Source organism: Aquarana catesbeiana, linkage group LG03 (genome assembly GCF_042186555.1).
Source record: "Aquarana catesbeiana isolate 2022-GZ linkage group LG03, ASM4218655v1, whole genome shotgun sequence".
Classification (NCBI taxonomy): Eukaryota; Metazoa; Chordata; class Amphibia; order Anura; family Ranidae; genus Aquarana; species Aquarana catesbeiana.
Window position 1 is genome coordinate 727,783,432 of NC_133326.1, and position 22,226 is coordinate 727,805,657.

Consider the following 22,226-nt stretch of genomic DNA (forward strand, 5'->3'; position numbering starts at 1 on the left):
ATTTGACCCCCCTGAAATGGATATTCATTATACACTCTTCTGGCCTGCCTCAGAACATCTTCTAATCCAGAGTACCTGATTGAGAAATTCTGCACTATCAGGTTGGGGACTTGTTCCAGGCAAGGCATATGTGTGAACTTTTCCTGCTGAAGGGTGGACAGCGGGATGGTGGCCTTTCTCACACACAACCTTTTCTGGCATGGGGTTAGCCACATCTGGACCTATGCCTGCAGAGCTGACAGAATTCGTGACCCGTGTGCATACTTACTAACTGTCCCGGATTTCCCGGGACATTCCCGGGATTTAGACTCTTTTTCCGATTTTATTGTTTCCCGGGAAATGTCCCGAGAAATCATTTTTTCACAAATTTTGCACATACAACGCAACCATCTTCCCCAGTGAAGGCCTCCATTGGTCTCTCTTTGCTCCCACCCATTCACTCTTGTATTTCTTCCCAGCTTCATTCGCACTCTGCTTCACTCTTATGCATTTGTTAACATCAAAAGCTTTATTGACTAAGTATCATCCTACAGGCATGTTATCAACAAGAACAGGATACAATTGCATATCTGAAATACAGATCATACCGAAGACATTCTATGTTATTTTAACCGGAAGTAAGTCAATACAAACTGAATATTGTGTATAAAGCTGAATGTTCACTTGTAGGTTCATAACTAAAGAAAAAAATGCAGGGTTAACCCAGCGCTGACCTTGTAATTATTTGGTTTATAAACTGATGATTTACAGATTTTTTTTCTTCTTAATATTGGTATTAAACAAAATACACATAAACATGTATTACAGTGTGCCTGAGAATAATAAAGTTCTGTGCTGCCTGCATGCTTTGAGGCATCCTATGTATAATTGACTGCTAGGACACTGACTGCACATATTATATAGCAGATGCTTCACCTAGTTTGTGAGGGAAGATTGCAGAGAACTCTCGAAAATTTCTACTGCCATGCTGGATGTTATGTTGCACTACCCCCCCCCCCCCCAGCCAGTAGGGGGAGAGCTATAGCTAGGAAAGCCTATGGACTTCCTACGAAAAACACTGAGAGACATGGGGGTTGTTGTCAAGACTAGTATCTGGATGCAGAGTGAAGTTCCATTCTTGACAAGAAACATGTGACTTCTACTCAAAATTTAACCAATAAACACAACTCGAGTAAGTGGAGGTCATATGTTTTCTGTCACATGTGGTTAGGGTTGCCACCTCCATCCCTTTAAACCCGAACACGCATGAATTACACAGGTTCTGAGGCTAATTTAATGCAGATCAGGCACTAAGTGAGTTTAATTACCACCTTAATCATCCACAGAACCCGTGTATTTAATATGTGTTTGGATTTAAAGGGGTGAGGTTGCAACCCTACATGTGGAGCTCTAGTAGGGTTGCCACCTTTTCTTCAACACCGAACACTTTAGCCATGCACGGCAACATTTTATTTTTAAGGGGGTAATGCTGTGGACGCTGGTGTAAAGGGGAACTCTGATGAAAGGGGGTTTCTGCTCACCAAACCTCCCACTTGCATCAGAGTTCCCAGCATCCCCCCTTAAAACAGGGTTCCCAAAGCCCCTCTTACATCGGAGTCCACAGGCCACCCCTTACCTCTGAGTCCCCCTTACCTTAGTGTACTCACTCGCTTGGAGGCGGGAGAGAGAAGAGAGGGGGGGGAGACTTCAGATATTGGATGGTGAGCTCACTCACAGAGGATGGAGGCTCAGGCATTGGTACCTTTCATCCATAATGTATCTGCTGGTTGCTGAGCTTCAAACTTCTAGCTCACACATCCCTTACCTGAGGCACAGCACACCAGGGATTGGAGTGTGGGTGGGCAGACAGAGGTGTAGGGGTGGGAGGAGGAGGAGGAGCAGATCAAGCCCTCTCTCCTCTCCTGTCTGTGTATGGGGGTGGGGCCCATGTGCACACCTATGCACTCTGCGGTTGTGGTATTGGTTACTTGGGGAGCCACAGTCCATTCTCAATATTGTGTTCGGGTTTCAGGTGGTCTGAAACCCGGGCACACAATTCAAAACCCGGATTGTCCAGGTGAATCCCTAAACTCTAGTAGCTTCAGTCAGCAGCCAGATACTGTTGCATGCAAGCTGTGATCAGACAGCAGTGAAGGGGTTAATTTTGTGAAAAATGTAAGGGGCGCTAAAGGGGCTTTTATTAGCGACATCTGATTTTGAAAACGTCACCTATGACGAAACGCATCTGGGAGGGCATGCGCTGACGTCACCACGCTGTTCGAGAGGAGGATGGGCTCCTGTGTTTGCCGGCCGTTGTTTTTATGCAATTTCTGCCTTTTTATATGTAAGTGAACTACTAACTTTTTTATTAAATGGTTAAAACGATATCACGCTATGGTCAGTTTTTCTTTTTTCTGAGCCCATCCTGAGTACACCTCAAGTACAGCTACGAATTTGTGAAACGCTTAGGGGGTTGTCAGCCACAAGGTCCGGTTCCTGTGTGTGTCCAGTGGTCATCACTGCAAGCTAAAGGCCGTGGCTGGGTTACAGCCAAACGCCCCTTTTTGCTTGCTATCTGGTAAGCAGGCCTTTAATACGGTGGTCGGGCACTCTTTTCAATGTGTGGAGTCACTGTGATGTTATTGGAGGACTGAATTATATGGACTATTGTTTTTACTAATGTTAATAAACACATTGTTATTAGCGCAGCTCTCCTCTATTTTATCTGATTTTGGGGCTGTCTGTGTGTCTACATCTACACCGTTGTCTACATCTGCACCGTTGTCTACATCTGAACCGTTGTCTACATCTGCACCGTTGCCGCAGGGAGACCAGAGCAGCCAATGAGTATGGCATCAGTTTTCACCTTGAGGATCTCTCAACACATTTCTCAGGTCTGCTTCCTCAGGAGATATATATATAGAGGTAAATGTATAGTGCTCTCATACAAACAGCAATTTTACAAAGGTAGGATGGGATTATGCCAACTCTGGGAGCTTTCCCACCAGGCTTCGGGAGGTACATAAATGGCCCACACCTAGAGCAAAGGCATTGTTTAACTTTGGTCAAAGCTACACAGTTTGTTTTTATCTACTGGTGCCCCAGGTAGCTGGCTATGTAGTTTTTTTTTTTTGGTGAAGGTCTTGAATGTATTAAGAACAACCTGTATTCTGAGGACATCTTGAGGAGCAACATTTAACCTGAAAACTGAGGACATACTGTAAGTGCAGTGTGTCAGAGACCCAGCCCCTGGAGGGGGCGTCACCACAACGCCCTGCACTCACAGAGTTATGATGCCTGGAGTGACGCTGAGGTCATCCCACTGATGCCACTTTTTTGCTTTTCCGGGACTGCCCACTGCTGGGATAGCTAAGATGAAGAAGACCTACCACGTCACATGAACTGTCTAAAGATTAATTCTCTGTGGGGCACTCTTTTAATTCTGGTTCCCTCTCTTTCAGGATGATATAACTCTTAAGAAGCTGCAATACGTAGAAAGACAAGCAAGGGACAAAACCCAATGCAAAAGAAGCCCAAAGCTGCAATACAAAGGGAAGGGCCCAAAGCTGGAATACAAAGGGAAGGGCCCAAAGCTGGAATACAAAGGGAAGGGCCCAAAGCTGGAATACAAAGGGAAGGGAGGAGGGTCCAATGGGGAGGGGTTGTTGGAATTTATTTACAAGATTTAGAGGTGATTTGATATGAGCACCTAGACTTGGGCAGAACAAGAATGTCCCCTTTAATTTCATAGAGAAGAGAGTTCCAGTTAATGATATTCCCATGGGCATTTTTGTTCAGGGCTTGCAGCATTTCTTCTGGTGTCAGGACATAATCCCACATGTGGACGTCACTCATTTCCCCAACAAATGGATATGAAGTAGGCCTTTGCTCAAAAGAATCCTGCTTCTGTCCCAGAACCATGCTAGTTTCAGCCGGGATAGAAGCCCCTTTCATGCAGACCCTCCTGGGGTAGAGCTTTCCATTGACCCAAAGTTTGACCACTCCAGTGTCGGAGTTCCAGGTCACACAAGTATGCTTCCACTCATAAGGCTCCATATTTGTCCTAAAAAGAGCGGAATCCTTGTTCATGTGTACAGTGTTGGAGGAGGAAGAATCAGAGAAATAAAACTTGTTGCCTGTTCCGGGAGAGGCTAGAGAGAAGAGATTGAAGTTGCGTAGGAAATCTCTGAAAAAATATAGACAAACACTGAATTTCTCCAATGGCTTCGTAATATTTGATGTTAAAGACACGTGGTCTGTGTGTTTGTCTTTGGGAAAGAGGAAGACTTTATCATTCATGTCTAAAAAAGAAAAAAAAGATAACTGTAGACATGCTGTAAATATAATGCAATAGTATTTAAGTATCTCATAGCCTCACAGTATGCAAACTGTCCTCCATACCTCCCTCCGTTCTCCTCCTAAACCCCCACCCCCAGAGCTAAAGCCTCCCAGTATATAAACTATCCTCCATACCGCCATCAGTTCCTGCCAAAACCCCCACCCCCAGAGCTCCAGCCTCCCAGCATACAAACTGTCCTCCATACCTCCCTCCGTTCTCCTCCTAAGCCCCCACCCCAGAGCTAAAGCCTCCCAGTATACAAACTGTCCTCCATACCGCCCACCGTTCTCCTCCTAAACCCCCACCCCCAGAGCTCCAGCCTCCCAGCATACAAACTGTCCTCCATACCGCCCTCCGTTCTCCTCCTAAACCCCCAACCCCAGAGCTCCAGCCTCCCAGTATACAAACTGTCCTCCATACCGCCCTCCGTTCTCCTCCTAAACCCCCACCGCCAAAACTCCAGCCTCCTAGTATACAAACTGTCCTCTATACCTCCATCTGTTCCCTGCCTAAACCCCCACCCCTAGAGTTCCAGCCTCACAGTATACAAACTATCCTCCATACCTCCCATTAGGGTTGCCACCTTTTCTTCAAGTCAAACCCGAACACTTTAGCAGTGCACAGCAATTTTTTCATAGAAATCAGGGTTCCCAGAGCATCCCTTATGTCCCCCGGAGTTCTCCCTTACATCAGAGTCCACAGAGTTCCCCTTTTAAATCTGAACTCGCAGAGTTCCCTTATGCTGTAAGGGGGGGACTCTGCAGACTCTGATGTAAGGGAGAACTCTGGGGACTCTGACATAAGGGATGCTCTGGGAACCCTGATTTAAGGGGGGAAACTGAGAACTCTGATGTACGGAGAGGACTCTGATGTAAGGGGAACACTGGCCTCTGGTGTAAAGGGGAAACTTTGATGTAAGGAGTGCTCTGAGAACCCTGATTTACCTTAGTGTACTTACTCAGAGGCAGGAGAGAGAAGGGGATGGAGGGGAGAGTTTACTCACAATATATACAGGGATGGATGGTGAGCTCACTCACCACTTGACACCTCACTTCCAGATGTATCTGTGGCTGCTGGGCTTCAAATTTCCCACACCCACTTTCCTTTTCTGAGACACAGCAGCGGGGATGTGAGTGTGTGCAGACACAGAGGGGTGGGGATGAGGGAGAGGAGCAGATTGCGCCCTCTCTCCTCTCCCGCCTGTGAGTGTGTGTGTGTGTCGGGGGGGAGGGACTTTTACTGCTGGCTTTGCACAGTGTGAAAGAGAGTCTAATGCCGCATACACACGATCGGAATTTCGGCCCGCAAAAGACCGATGAGAGTTTTTCATCGGTAAATGCGACCTTGTGTATGCTCCATCGGTCTTTTGCTGGCGAAATTCCAGCCAGCAAAAGATTGAGAGCATGCTCTCAATTTTTTGGTCGGGAAAAGTTCCTATCCGAAAATGCGATCATCTGTGGCAATTCTGACGCGCAAAATCCCTAAGCATGCTCGGAAACAATTCGACGCATGCTCGGAAGCATTGAACTTCATTTTCTTGGCTCGTCGTAGTGTTGTACGTCACCGTGTTCTTGACAGTCGTAATTTTATCAAACTTTTGCGTGACTGTGTGTATGCAAGGCAAACTTGAGCGGAATCCCGTCGGAAAAGCCGTCATATCTTTTTCCGACGAGAAAAACGATCGTGTGTACGCGGCATAACAGAAACTCCCGGCTTTGACAACTGCAGCCAGCAATCCTGCTGGGAAGTCATAGTCCAGTCTGAATAATGTGTCCGGGTTTCAGGTGGTCTGAAACCTGGACGCATGATTCAAAACCCGAACTGTCCGGGTCAGTCCCGGAGAGGTGGCAACCCTACCCTCCATTCTCCTCCTAAGCCCCCACCCCCAGAGCTCCAGCCTCCCAGTATACAAACTGTCCTCTATACCCCCACCACTATGTTCACCTCCCAAACCCCCACCCCCAGTGCTCCAGTCTCACAGTATACAAACTGTCCTCCATACACCCCTCCAGTCTCCTCCTAAACCCCCAACCCCAGAGCTCCAGCCTTCCAGTATACAAACTGTCCTCCATACCTCTCTCTGTTCTCCTTCTAAACCCCCAACCCCAGAGCTCCAGCCTCCCAATATTAAAACTGTCCTCCATACCTTCCTCTGTTCTCCTCTTAAAACCCCAACCCCAGAGCTCCAGCCTCACAGTATACAAACTCTCCTCCATACACCCCTCCAGTCTCCTCCCAAACCCCCAACCCCAGAGCTCCAGCCTTCCAGTATACAAACTGTCCTCCATACCTCTGTCTGTTCTCCTTCTAACCCCCCAACGCCAGAGCTCGAGCCTCCCAATATTAAAACTGTCCTCCATACCTCTCTCTGTTCTCCTTCTAAACCCCCAGCCCCAGAGCTCCAGCCTCACAGTATACAAACTCTCCTCCATACACCCCTCCAGTCTCCTCCCAAACCCCCAACCCCAGAGCTCCAGCCTTACAGTATACAAACTGTCCTCCATACCTCTGTCTGTTCTCCTTCTAACCCCCCAATGCCAGAGCTCCAGCCTCCCAATATTAAAACTGTCCTCCATACCTCTCTCTGTTCTCCTTCTAAACCCCCAACCCCAGAGCTCCAGCCTCCCAATATTAAAACTGTCCTCCATACCTCTCTCTGTTCTCCTTCTAAACCCCCAACCCCAGAGCTCCAGCCTCCCAATATTAAAACTGTCCTTCATACCTCCCTCTGTTCTCCTCCTAAAACCCCAACCCCAGAGCTCCAGTCTCACAGTATACAAACTCTCCTCCATACACCCCTCCAGTCTCCTCCTAAACCCCCAACCCCAGAGCTCCAGCCTTCCAGTATACAAACTGTCCTCCATACCTCTGTCTGTTCTCCTTCTAACCCCCCAACCCCAGAGCTCCAGCCTCCCAATATTAAAACTGTCCTCCATACCTCTCTCTGTTCTCCTTCTAAACCCTCAACCCCAGAGCTCCAGCCTCCAAATATTAAAACTGTCCTCCATACCTCTCTCTGTTCTCCTTCTAAACCCCCAATCCCAGAGATCCAGCCTCCCAATATTAAAACTGTCCTCCATACCTCCCTCTGTTCTCCTCCTAAAACCCCAACCCCAGAGCTCCAGCCTCACAGTATACAAACTCTCCTCCATACACCCCTCCAGTCTCCTCCTAAACCCCCAACCCCAGAGCTCCAGCCTTCCAGTATACAAACTGTCCTCCATACCTCTCTCTGTTCTCCTTCTAAACCCCCAACCCCAGAGCTCCAGCCTCCCAATATTAAAACTGTCCTCCATACCTTCCTCTGTTCTCCTCTTAAACCCCCAACCCCAGAGCTCCAGCCTCACAGTATACAAACTCTCCTCCATACACCCCTCCAGTCTCCTCCCAAACCCCCAACCCCAGATCTCCAGCCTTACAGTATACAAACTGTCCTCCATACCTCTGTCTGTTCTCCTTCTAACCCCCCAACGCCAGAGCTCGAGCCTCCCAATATTAAAACTGTCCTCCATACCTCTCTCTGTTCTCCTTCTAAACCCCCAACCCCAGAGCTCCAGCCTCCCAATATTAAAACTGTCCTCCATACCTCTCTCTGTTCTCCTTCTAAACCCCCAACCCCAGAGCTCCAGCCTCACAGTATACAAACTCTCCTCCATACACCCCTCCAGTCTCCTCCCAAACCCCCAACCCCAGAGCTCCAGCCTTACAGTATACAAACTGTCCTCCATACCTCTGTCTGTTCTCCTTCTAACCCCCCAACGCCAGAGCTCCAGCTTCCCAATATTAAAACTGTCCTCCATACCTCTCTCTGTTCTCCTTCTAAACCCCCAACCCCAAAGCTCCAGCCTCCCAATATTAAAACTGTCCTCCATACCTCTCTCTGTTCTCCTTCTAAACCCCCAACCCCAGAGCTCCAGCCTCCCAATATTAAAACTGTCCTTCATACCTCCCTCTGTTCTCCTCCTAAAACCCCAACCCCAGAGCTCCAGTCTCACAGTATACAAACTCTCCTCCATACACCCCTCCAGTCTCCTCCTAAACCCCCAACCCCAGAGCTCCAGCCTTCCAGTATACAAACTGTCCTCCATACCTCTGTCTGTTCTCCTTCTAACCCCCCAACCCCAGAGCTCCAGCCTCCCAATATTAAAACTGTCCTCCATACCTCTCTCTGTTCTCCTTCTAAACCCCCAACCCCAGAGCTCCAGCCTCCAAATATTAAAACTGTCCTCCATACCTCTCTCTGTTCTCCTTCTAAACCCCCAATCCCAGAGATCCAGCCTCCCAATATTAAAACTGTCCTCCATACCTCCCTCTGTTCTCCTCCTAAAACCCCAACCCCAGAGCTCCAGCCTCACAGTATACAAACTCTCCTCCATACACCCCTCCAGTCTCCTCCTAAACCCCCAACCCCAGAGCTCCAGCCTCACAGTATACAAACTGTCCTCCATACCTCTGTCTGTTCTCCTTCTAACCCCCCAACCCCAGAGCTCCAGCCTCCCAATATTAAAACTGTCCTCCATACCTCTCTCTGTTCTCCTTCTAAACCCCCAACCCCAGAGCTCCAGCCTCCAAATATTAAAACTGTCCTCCATACCTCTCTCTGTTCTCCTTCTAAACCCCCAACCCCAGAGCTCCAGCCTCCCAATATTAAAACTGTCCTTCATACCTCCCTCTGTTCTCCTCCTAAAACCCCAACCCCAGAGCTCCAGCCTCACAGTATACAAACTCTCCTCCATACACCCCTCCAGTCTCCTCCTAAACCCCCAACCCCAGAGCTCCAGCCTCACAGTATACAAACTGTCCTCCATACCTCTGTCTGTTCTCCTTCTAACCCCCCAACCCCAGAGCTCCAGCCTCCCAATATTAAAACTGTCCTCCATACCTCTCTCTGTTCTCCTTCTAAACCCCCAACCCCAGAACTCCAGCCTCCCAATATTAAAACTGTCCTCCATACCTCTCTCTGTTCTCCTTCTAAACCCCAACCCCAGAGCTCCAGCCTCCCAATATTAAAACTGTCCTCCATACCTCCCTCTTTTCTCCTCCTAAACCCCCAACCCCAGATCTCCAGCCTCACAGTATACAAACTGTCCTCCATACCCCCACCACTACGTTCACCTCCTAAACCCCCACCCCCAGTGCTCCAGTCTCACAGTATACAAACTGTCCTCCATACTCCTCCTGAATCTCCACCCCCACAGCTCCTGCCTCACAATATACAAACTGAAGTGTATATAAATAATTATATGTGATCTTGCGCATACACCTCAATATCAATAACTAGCTAAGAGGAAGTGCTAATGATAATGGTGATGAAAAATATTTAAAAAATGTATAAAACAAGCCACGTGTATGTGGGAAAAAACAGGCTGATATAAAACTTCACACCAATGACAAACTAATATAACAAAGTGCTTCAATGTGCAGGAAATATTCAATAAAAAGGCAAAAGTGTTCAAAAAATGTTCAAAGAAATGTGCAAGCTGCAACAAGTGTATCAAATAAGATACCAAAGTTCAAAATAAAGTTCCAATGTGCAAAAAGTTCAGGAATCTTCACCATCAGATAGACAAAAACATATCATGTTGACTGTGATTCAAATGGTAACAACACCCCTTCAATGTGCTCTCAATGCTCTTACCTCGAGGGCATAGATAAATGCCTTAGTCCATTGCTAGGACGAACACCTCAATAAAGGGACCCAGACTCAGTCAGGATAGGGGATGGGTACTTGATGGAAAAGGCATCGGTCACCTCCAACCCTGTATCCGGATCCACATGTAAAGAAATAGCCTCCAATAGTGTATTACCACAAAAACCCAGTTTATTAAAAAATAAAATAAAAAATGTGCTTACATCAAAAAGATAGAAAAAACAAACAAAGACCAAAAACTGTGTTTTTCCACCACCTCATACGTCACTTCCGGTCCTCGGCAATAACTTCCGGTTCGCGGTAAATGACTTCCGGTTACGTTATTGCATCCTACGCGTTACGTCACACCCTCGTGACTTCCTCAGGGAACCGGATTGGATGAAAGAGCCATCCATTTATATCAATTAGGCAGGAAGTGACAAAACCGCCATTTTGTTGAAGACCAAAGGTTGGATTAGCAACTACCTAAAACGGCCATTTCCTTTCTTTACATTAATAAAAAAATAGATGCAAAACATTTATTAAGAACATATATTAAAAACAACAGGCATTTAATAAAAATATAATAAATATGGGTCACTTGGATATCATGATATAAATATTCCAGGTAAAAAAACTGTGGATCTCTTGCATCAGATAGACATTCCAGACACTGCCATCTTGTGGAAATTCGGAGGAATTAATTCTCCAACATACAGAGAAAGACTTTACTTATGGAATTCATGCCATCTTGTGGACATTGAAAGGAATGACTTCAGAAACTATATATACACTCTAACGGATAAAATAAATTGTATTCCAGGCATTTCAGGAACTACCTACTTGTGGAAATGCGCAGGAATTGGTCTCCAACATAAAAAGAAGGCTTTACTAATTGAATTCATGCCATCTTTTGGACATTGGAAGGAATGACTTCAAATATATATATATATATATACACTTTAAACGATAAGATATATATACAAATATATATAAAACATATAAAAATACATTCTATAAATATAGAATGTATAAGCCGATACCTCTATACAATCGTCGCCAGCCTAATCAAAACGTAAAAAAATACGAGTAAAGAATAGAAATAAAAATCAAAAAAGTGTATACTGCACACCGGAAATCAAATATGAGGTTCAAAATAATAAATTAGTAATCACTTATGAAACAATTCAAGTCAAAATCGATGTTTAAGCCATCAGGAGCCAACGTTTTCATTTTATAGAACCACTTAGATTCTTTTTGACTGATGGTTCTGACTTTCCCTTTGCGTGTAAATTGCAGTATGCAGGGAGAATCAAAAGGGCAAAGTCAGAACCGTCAGTCAAAAAGAATCTAAGTGGATCTATAAAATGAAAACATTGGTACCTGATGGGTTAAACATCGATTTTGACTTGAATTGTTTTATAAGTGATTACTAGTTTATTATTGTGAACCTCATTTTTGATTTCCGGTGTGCAGTATGCAATTTTTTTATTTTTATTCCTATTCTTTACTCATATTTTTTATGTTTTGATTAGGCTGGCGACAATTGTATAGAAGTATCGGCTTATACATTCTATATTTATAGAATGTATTTTTATATTTTTTATATATATTTTCATATATATCTTATCAGTTAAAGTGTATATATATATTTTTGAAGTCATTCCTTCCAATGTCCACAAGATGGCATGAATTCAATTAGTAAATCCTTTTTTATGTTGGAGAACCAATTCCTGCGCATTTCCACAGGTAGGTAGTGTCTGAAATGCCTGGAATACAATTTATTTTATCCGTTAGAGTGTATACTGTATATATTTTCTGAAGTCATTCCTTTCAATGTCCACAAGATGGCATGAATCCAATCAGTAAATACCCACCATTATTCTTGGTGACTTTAACATTCCTGTCAATGTTAACAGCCCAACTACAGCTAAACTTCTCAACTTAACCTCATCTTTTGACCTAACCCAATGGACACATACTTCCACTCACTCCAATGGTAATACCCTTGACCTTGTATTCTCCCATCTCTGCAACCCTGGCAACCTCACCAACACCCCCTTTCCTCTATCTGATCACAACCTCATTACTTTCACTGTATCCTTGCCTCCAACCACCCATCCCTCCAAGCAGCAAACAATTACTTGTAGAAACCTTCGCCACTTTAACCCTTCTCTTCTCTATTCTGCTACTGACCACCTATATGACATAATCTCTCCCCTGTCCTGTCCTGACGTGGCCACTTCTGTCTACAACAGTTCACTCCCATCATCACTAGATGCACTTGCTCCTCTAACCACACGCAGAATTAGGCCCCAACCGTTACAACCCTGGCAAACTGACAACACTAGAAATCTCAAGAGACATTGCCGTGCTCTTGAACGACTGTGGCGTAAAACCAAATGCCTGCAAGACTTCACCCTATATAAATCTGCCCTTCTAAAATACAATTCATGCCTCCATGCTGCCAAACAAGCCTACTTTGTCTCTCTTATTAATTCCTTGTCATCCAGTCCCCGTCGGCTCTTCTCAACCTTTAACTCTCTGCTTCGTCCACCACCCCCTCTACCCACTAACTCACTCACTGACCAAGAGATTGCCAATCACTTCAAAGACAAGATCGATGCAATTCGTGAGGACATCTCCACTGTGCGTACGTCTTCCCCACCCATCATACCTTGCCCAGCAGCACATTCAACACTCTCCTCTTTTGAATTGGCTACTACGGAAGAGGTTACAAAAATTTTCTCGGATGCCCACCTAACCAATTGTCCCTTGGATCCTGTTCCCTCACAACTACTACGGTCACCCTCTTCTTCTATCCTATGCTCCCTCACCCACATCTTCAATCTCTCCCTTTCTAGTGGCATTTTCCCCTCCCCTCTAAAACATGCACAGATCACTCCCATTCTTAAAATGCCCTCACTGGACCCTACCGACCTGAACAACTTAAGACCCATCTCATTACTCCCATTCACCTCTAAACTTCTAGAACGCTTAGTCTACAACCGTCTTAGCTCCTACCTCAATAAAAATAACCTTCTTGACCCCTTACAGTCTGGCTTTCGCTCGCAGCACTCCACAGAAACTACCTTACTAAAACTCACTAACGATTTACTAACTGCTAAAACCAACAGCCAGTACTCCATACTCCTACTACTTGACCTCTCTGCGGCCTTTGATACTGTTGACCACCTGCTCCTTCTCAATAAACTACATTCCCTTGGCCTCCGAGATTCTGCTCTATCCTGGTTCTCTGGCTATTTATCACAGCGCTCCTTCAGTGTCACCTACAACTCTGTCTCCTCCTCTCCATTGCCCCTTTCTGTGGGGGTCCCCCAAGGCTCGGTTCTTGGACCCCTTCTCTTCTCTATCTACACCTCCTCCCTTGGTCACTTAATAACTGCCCACGGCTTCCAATACCATTTATACGCTGATGACACCCAAATCTATCTGTCTACTCCTCACCTCACTCCTTCAGTCTCCTCTCGCATTACTAACTTACTAACTGACATATCAGCATGGATGTCGCACCACTTCCTTAAACTAAATCTCTCTAAAACTGAGCTATTAATATTCCCCCCCGCCCGTGCCCCCCTCCATGACTTTTCCATCAAAATCAACAATGCAACCATCAGTCCCTCCCCTCACGCCAGGGTACTAGGTGTAATCCTAGACTCTGACTTGTCATTTCAGCCTCAAATCCAATCGTTGTCAAAAGTTTGTAGAATTCACCTCCGTAACATCTCTAAAATTCGCCCTTTTTTAACAAATGAAACCACCAAGCTCCTCATTCACTCCCTTGTTATCTCTCGCCTTGACTATTGCAACTCCCTTCTCATTGGCTTACCGCTCCATAGGCTATCCCCTCTTCAGTCTATCATGAATGCTGCTGCCAGACTTATCCACCTTACCAACCGCTCAGTGTCTGCCAACCCTCTACTTCAATCCCTACACTGGCTCCCAATCACCCAGCGAATTAAATTCAAAATTCTAACCATAACATACAAAGCCATTCACAACTCTGCCCCAAGCTACATCACTAATCTTGTCTCCAAATATCGCCCAAATCGACCTCTCTGCTCTTCTCAAGACCTCCTGCTTTCAAGCTCTCTCATCTCCTCCTCCCATGCTCGTCTCCAGGATTTCTCCAGAGCCTCTCCCATCCTCTGGAACTCGCTACCTCCATCTATCCGGCTATCCCCTACTCTTGCTACCTTCAGGCAATCCCTGAAAACTCATCTCTTCAGGAAAGCCTATAATGTCTCTAACTAATCTCCTACCACTTCCACCAGCTCATTCCCCACAGTTACAACCTTTTGTACCACCTGCCCCACCCTATTAGATTGTAAGCTCTTCTGAGCAGGGCCCTCTTAATCCTATTGTATTGTATTGTATTATAACTGTATTGTCTCCCTTTTATATTGTAAAGCGCTGCGTAAACTGTTGGCGCTATATAAATCCTGAATAATAATAATAATAATAATAATAAAGTCTATCTCTGTATGTTGGAGAACTAATTCCTCCGAATTTCCACAAGATGGCAGTGTCTGGAATGTCTATCTGATGCAAGAGATCCACAGTTTTTTACCTGGAATATTTATATCATGATATCCAAGTGACTCATTTTTATTTTATTTTTATTAAATGCCCATTGTTTTTAATAGATGTTTTGCATCTATTTTTTATTAATGTAAAGAAAGGAAATGGCCGTTTTCGGTAGTTGCTAATCCAACTTTTGGTCTTCAACAAAACGGCGGTTTTGTCACTTCCTGCCTAATTGATATAAATGGATGGCTCTTTCATCCCATCCGGTTCCCTGAGCAAGTCACGAGGGTGTGACGTAACGCGTAGGACACAATAACGTAACCGGAAGTCGTTTACCGCAAACCGCAAGTTGTTACCGCGGACCGGAAGTGACGTATGAGGTGGCGGAAAAACGCAGTTTTTGGTCTTTGTTTGGCTTATCCTCCATCTTTTTGATGTAAGCACATTTTAATTTTATTTCTTAATAAACTGGGTTTTTGTGGTAATACACTATTGGAGGCTATTTCTTTCCATGTGGACCCGGATACCGGGTTGGAGGTGACTGATGCCTTTTCCATCAAGTACCCATCCCCTATCCTGACTGAGTCTGGGTCCCTTTATTGAGGTGTTCGTCCTAGCAATGGACTAAGGCATTTATCTATGCCCTCGAGGTAAGAGCATTGAGAGCACATTGAAGGGGTGTTGTTACCATTTGAATCACAGTCAACATGATATGTTTTTGTCTATCTGATGGTGAAGATTCCTGAACTTTTTGCACATTGAAGTTTTATATCAGCCTGTTTTTTCCCACATACACGTGGCTTGTTTTATACATTTTTTAAATATTTTTCATCACCATTATCATTAGCACTTCCTCTTAGCTAGTTATTGATATTGAGGTGTATGCGCAAGATCACATATAATTAATTATATACACTTCATTTACACTAGGTGATTAGTGATCACCGTTGGATTTTGCAGCATTTCTACTCCTCTGATTTTATATATTGATTTATTTTTGTAGTTCACTCTAATGCCCCGTACACACGGTCGGACATTGATCGGACATTCCGACAACAAAATCCTAGGATTTTTTCCGACGGATGTTGGCTCAAACTTGTCTTGCATGCACACGGTCACACAAAGTTGTCGTAAAATCTGATCGTTCTGAACGCGGTGACGTAAAACACGTACGTCGGGACTATAAACGGGGCAGTAGCCAATAGCTTTCATCTCTTTATTTATTCTGAGCATGCGTGGCACTTTGTCCGTCGGATTTGTGTACACATGATCGGAATTTCCGACAACGGATTTTGTTGTCGGAAAATTTTATAGCAAGCTCTCAAACTTTGTGTGTCAGAAATTCCGATGGAAAATGTGTGATGGAGCCCACACATGGTCGGAATTTCCGACAACAAGGTCCTATCACACATTTTCCATCGGAAAATTCGACCGTGTGTACAGGGCATAATAGCGCAGAGGTCCTTTATCTAAATTTACAATATACAAAGTCCTCCATACCACCTCTCTGCTCTCCTCCTAAACCTCCACCCCCAGTGCACCAACCTCACAGTATTCACACTGCACTCCATATTCTCCTCCTTTCTCCTCCTAAACCCCCACCCCCAGAGCTCCAACTCATGGTCATGGCAGATTTAAACATTGACTGCCATTAGTATGGCACACATCATCATTGACCTCCAATGTAACATTGTGGTAAGGTGGCCACCTCTTTTACTAAAAATATTGATCTTGATGATTTCTTTCCTACTTTCTTTTCTACTGGCCAGGCCGATGAAATGCTTCAAAAACCCTAATTGGCAGTTGGTGGTGAATTGTGCTGTTACATTGGAGGTCAATGGGGATATGTGCCATAATAATGGCAGTCAATGTTTAAATCTGCCATGACCATGATGGTTGGTGATAAAGTGACAACTGTAACCCATTTGTGCTTTTGTGTTGTCCTCATGTCACATGCACCGCTGGTGGAGACCACCAGCAGCTTTGCCAATATCCATTGCAAGGGGCAAAATCCTATCTTCACCAGGTTTTATAATGAAATAAATTTGTATCTGGATGATTAGTTCTTGGTGAGGTGACTCAATCTTACATCCAATTAGAGAAAAACCAGACGGAAGATTCACTGATTCACTGATTCAGTAAGTGTGTGCAGGCTCCATCACTTACCTAGAAATAAAAAGAGAGAAGGGCGCACCAGCCATGTGCATTATCTTTTGTAAAACATTTATTAAGTAAAATGATAAAGGAAATTACTCACAAGCAGTAAAGAATCATGAGCAGCTGAGCTCTGATGAAGAAGGGATGAGCCCTTCGAAACGCGTAAGCGAGCAGTGTTATATATTCCTCGGAAACACCTTTGGAAGGCTTTGTTCATCATTTATACCACTTATTGCAAGTTGATGTCCAAGGTTTATGGCACATGATTCTTTACTGCTTGTGAGTAATTTCCTTTATCATTTTACTTAATAAATGTTTTACAAAAGATAATGCACATGGCTGGTGCGCCCTTCTCTCTTTTTATTTCTTTGTTTGCTAGGAATCCCCATCCTTGAGGGCAGCAAGGCCAGTGTATCCCCTTTATATTGGGTCGACCACTTGTGCGCAGGAGTCATTATCTGTTTTCCATCACTTACCTTCCTGTGCTAGAGATGCCGGGATCACCAGCAGGAATATCATCACACACAGCGCCATCTCCCTAAATAACACAAACCAACCATTAGATGGAATGGCCCATGTCTCAATTAAACAACACATTAGAATTGTAAGCAAGTGTAGTCTACTTTCTTCACTGCAGGTGGCGCTCAACTGCAGCGGCATTGCAGGGGGAGAGGAAGTCAAGGAGAACATGGTTACTCTATGGTTTTCTGGGTCACTGGGGAAGCTATCTGATTGGAGGCTGGTGCCAGGCAGAGTCTATTTAACCACTTCAATACTGGGCACTTTTGCAGGCCAATTTTCAGCTTTTAGTGCTGTCACTTTTTAAATGACAATTGCACGGTTATGCTACACTGTACCCAAACTAAATTTTTATAATTTTGTTCTCACAAATAGAGATTTCTTTTGGTGGTATTTTATCACCTCTTTTTATTTTTTGCTAAATGAATTAAAAAAGACCAATTTTTTTTTTTTTTTTTTTTTATTTTGGCGTTATAAAATTTTGTAAATAAGTAAGTTTTCCCCTTCACTAATGGGCACTGATAAGCTGCACTGATGGGCACTGATAAGGAGGCACCGATGAGGTGGCACTAATAAGATGGCACTGATGAGGTGGCACTGATAGGCAGCAGTGATAGGTGGCACTGATATGCAGCACTGATGGGCATTGATAAGCGGCACTGATGGGCACTCATAGGTGGCACTGGTGGGCACTGATAGGTGACACTGATGGGCACTGGAAGGCTGCACTGATGGGTACTTATGGGTGGCACTGATAGACGGCACTGATGGACACTGATAGGCGGCACTGATGGGCACTGAAAAGTGGCACCGATGGGCATTGATGGGCACTGATGGCTGGCACTGGCACTGGATTTCACTGATAGGCATTGCTGGTGGCACTGGCAGGCATTTTTCATTGGCACCGATTGGCAGCTGCCTGGGCACTGATTGGCATTTCCTTGGTGGTCTAGGGTGGCATACCTGGTGGTCCAGTGTAGTGGCCATCCCTGGTGGTCCTGGCGGCATCCTGGTGGTCCTGGGGGGGCATCCAAGGGGGGGGTAGCGCTGATAAACAATAAGCACAGACCCCCCCTGTCAGGAGAGCAGCCGATTGTCTCTCCTCTACTCGCGTCTGTCAGACGCGAGTGAGGAAAAGCCGATCAACGGCTCTTCCTGTTTACATCGTGATCAGCCGTGATTGGACACGGCTGATCACATGGTAAAGAGTCTCTGTCAGAGACTCTTTACCTAGATCGGAGTTGTGGTGTGTCAGACTGACGTCCAGTCAGGATATAGTAACCACTTTGCCGACCTCATTTTGCTATTTGGCGGGCGGCAAGTGGTTAAGATCCTGGTTTACAGGATTTGTGAGCATTTAGTGTGTGGGTAGTGTAGGGACAGGTCACCCGTTTGTCAGGAACAGTACTAGCGGCAGGAAGAGGTTCCAGATGAGTTGGGCAAGTGCTATCTTTCCTGGAAAACCTCCATATTTGGGTACAGAGCAGCTAGGCCGCATTCCGCCCTCAAGACAGATGCTGTTGGTGCGCCCAAGACCCACTGTTGACCCTTTGTTACAACATTGTGTGATTGCACCCAGTGTTGTGCCTTACTGCATTTTAACTTTAATACAGTTCTGTTCCTGCAAATGGACTCTGAGTGTTTACTGCCGCCGCTCTGCACTTCCCCACGGATTACACATAGAGGATGCCGAGAAACGTCATGTACCTTGGTCTGGGGAAGGGATGGGCAAAAACGGAGAGTCTTTATTTCCAAGAATTTGTTCCATTTTGGCAAAATGCATTGAAACCAAGGAGGAAGTTGACATGAGAGTGTTTTTTAAGGGTGCAGAAGACTTTAATGGTTCCTGAGCTTAACGTTTGAAATCAGCAGATTCTGCTCTGCCAGAAATAAAATGTATAAGGCCAGTAGAGTCCGGTGTACGATTGAACTTGGGTTTTGGGAGGAGATGCTCCATTTCTGAGCTTCCATACTGTTCCTGCTTAGTGCTGATGTATATACAGGATGTTATTGAATGTAGGAGAACTGACCTCCCACCATGAGGCTACCAGCCAGAAATGTCAGTTCACACTTATGTCTACACCTGCTCATAAAAACATATTTATAAATCACATTTATATGTATCCCTGTGCTGAGTCGCCGGGTCTGTAAATCTGCTGTGCCCATTATAAGGGGCTCCCACCATCCCTTTGCTGAGTTCCTGGGTCTAAACTCCTGCTGTGTCCATTATGAGATGTTCCTGCCAATCCTGTACTGAGTTCCTGGGTCTGTACACCTGCTGTGCCCATTATAAGGGGCTCCCACCATCACTGTGCTGAGTTTCTGGGTCTGTACACCTGTTGTGCCCATTATGAGGGGTTCCCATCATCCCTGTGCTGAGTTCCCAGGTCTGTACACCTGTTGTGCCCATTATGAGGGGTTACCACCATCCCTGTGCTGAGTTCCCAGGTCTGTACACCTGTTGTGCCCATTATGAGGAGTTCCCACCATCCCTGTGCTGAGTTCCCAGGTCTGTACACCTGCTGTGCCCATTATGAGGGGTTCCCACCATCCCTGTGCTGAGTTCTCGGGTCTGTACACCTGCTGTGCCCATTATGAGGGGTTCCCACCATCCCTGTGCTGAGTTTCCAGGTCTGTACACTTGCTGTGCCCATTATGAGGGGTTCCCACCATCCCTGTGCTGAGTTCCCGGGTCTGTACACTTGCTGTGCCCATTATGAGGGGTTCCCACCATCCCTGTGCTGAGTTCCCGGATCTGTACACCTGCTGTGTCCATTATGAAAAGTTCCCATCGCCCCTTGCTGGATTTTTCTTTATTTTATTATGGAAATTGTAACAGGAAGAATTTGAACACAGAAATATAGGCAAGAACACCCAAAATTCCTAAGTGGAACGGAGCTGGTTCAGAATTTACAGCAGAGGGATCTTTCTTATGGAGTATGTGAACCATGTAAGATTAGGGGATGAATCAGTTCACTAAACTCCACCTACAACTAATATGGCACTAATGAGAGAACTGACCCTTCAATCATAGTAGACTGCAACTAAGAATGCAGTATAATCATAGTTAGCATAACATTTCAGAAGCTAAAAAATTATACATTGATATAATAATAATAATAATAATAATAGTAATAATAATAATAATAATAATTGACAATAAAATACATATAAATGGATACAATGTCAATACAAGATGAAATATGAGTGTAAAGTAAATTCTTACCCAGAGTACTCCACCTGGGACTCAGAGCAGCCAGAAGTGAAGGAGAGCCGGGAGAAGATCCAATACACGTCTACTTCTAAAGGGTTACAATGGAAGCCTCCTCCTGGGAAGGAACGCCCTATCTATGGAATACAGTCCTGGCCCTAACTGTCAGAGGGAGGAGGCCTGTAAGGTCACTGTGCACATATCCTGATGAAATGATTGATTCCCTCTAATCAATAACAGGATATATGAACAATGACCTACCCAACCCCCGATGAAGGATTCCCCCTAGTGGAGGGGCTCACACACTGGCAAACATTCCTCACAGGGACACAGCACAATCCGGGCAATAGCACAGTATGTGAAAGATAGCAGAAGGTCTATAGAGAGATGTTGGGGAGAAGAGTGCAATGTGTGGACAGGCAGCAGAAGATCTATAGAGAGGTGTTGGAGAGAAGAGTGCAATGTGTGGGCAGGCAGTATAAGGTCTATAGAGAGGTGTTGAGAAGAGGGGTGCAATGTGTAGGTAGGCAGTAGAGGGTCTATAGAGAAGTATTGGGGAGAGGGGTGCAATGTGTGGGCAGGCAGCAGAAGGTCTATAGAGAGGTGTTGGGGAGAGGGGTGCAATGTGTGAGCAGGCAGCAGAAGATCTATAGAGAGGTGTTGGGGAGAGGGGTGCAATGTGTGGACAGGCAGCAGAAGATCTATAGAGAGGTGTTGGGGAGAGGGGTGCAATGTGTGGACAGGCAGCAGAAGGTCTATAGAGAGGTGTTGGGGAGAGGGGTGCAATGTGTGGACAGGCAGCAGAAGGTCTATAGAGAGGTGTTGGGGAGAGGGGTGCAATATGTGGGCAGGCAGTAGAGGGTCTATAGAGAGGTGTTGGGGAGAGGGGTGCAATGTGTGAGCAGGCAGCAGAAGATCTATAGAGAGGTGTTGGGGAGAGGGGTGCAATGTGTGAGCAGGCAGCAGAAGATCTATAGAGAGGTGTTGGGGAGAGGGGTGCAATGTGTGGACAGGCAGCAGAAGATCTATAGAGAGGTGTTGGGGAGAGGGGTGCAATGTGTGGACAGGCAGCAGAAGGTCTATAGAGAGGTGTTGGGGAGAGGGGTGCAATGTGTGGACAGGCAGCAGAAGGTCTATAGAGAGGTGTTGGGGAGAGGGGTGCAATATGTGGGCAGGCAGTAGAGGGTCTATAGAGAGGTGTTGGGGAGAGGGGTGCAATGTGTGAGCAGGCAGCAGAAGATCTATAGAGAGGTGTTGGGGAGAGGGGTGCAATGTGTGGACAGGCAGCAGAAGGTCTATAGAGAGGTGTTGGGGAGAGGGGTGCAATGTGTGGACAGGCAGCAGAAGGTCTATAGAGAGGTGTTGGGGAGAGGGGTGCAATATGTGGGCAGGCAGTAGAGGGTCTATAGAGAGGTGTTGGGGAGAGGAGTGCAATGTGTGGGCAGGCAGCAGAAGGTCTATAGAGAGGTGTTGGGGAGAGGAGTGCAATGTGTGGGCAGGCAGTAGAGGGTCTATAGAGAGGTGTTGGGGAGAGGAGTGCAATGTGTGGGCAGGCAGTAGAGGGTCTATAGAGAGGTGTTGGGGAGAGGAGTGCAATGTGTGGGCAGGCAGCAGAAGGTCTTTAGAGAGGTGTTGGGGAGATGAGAGCAATGTGTGGACAGGCAGTAGAGGGTCTATAGAGAGGTGTTAGGGAGAGGGGTGCAAAGGTGTGGACAGGCAGCAGAGTGTCTATAGAAAGATGTTGGAGAGAAGAGTGCAACGTGTGGACAGGCAGCAGAAGGTTTATGGAGAGGTATTGGGAAGAGGTGATAATCCAGCTGACTCTAAGCCTCTACAGGAAGGCC

The 22,226-nt window shown here is 45.7% G+C and overlaps 1 protein-coding gene across 1 annotated transcript; it reads right to left on the bottom strand.

The window, feature by feature from the left end:
• Positions 1–489: 489 nt before the first annotated feature.
• Positions 490–20,496, bottom strand: LOC141133774 (C-reactive protein-like). The gene is made up of 3 exons (XM_073623331.1): positions 20,398–20,496; positions 17,129–17,190; positions 490–4,280 (listed from the first exon to the last, which is right to left on the bottom strand). The coding sequence occupies exons 2-3, from the start codon at positions 17,184–17,186 to the stop codon at positions 3,652–3,654; spliced, it is 687 nt and encodes a 228-aa protein (XP_073479432.1). The 5' UTR covers positions 17,187–17,190; positions 20,398–20,496; the 3' UTR covers positions 490–3,651.
• Between the last annotated feature and the right edge of the window lie 1,730 nt (positions 20,497–22,226).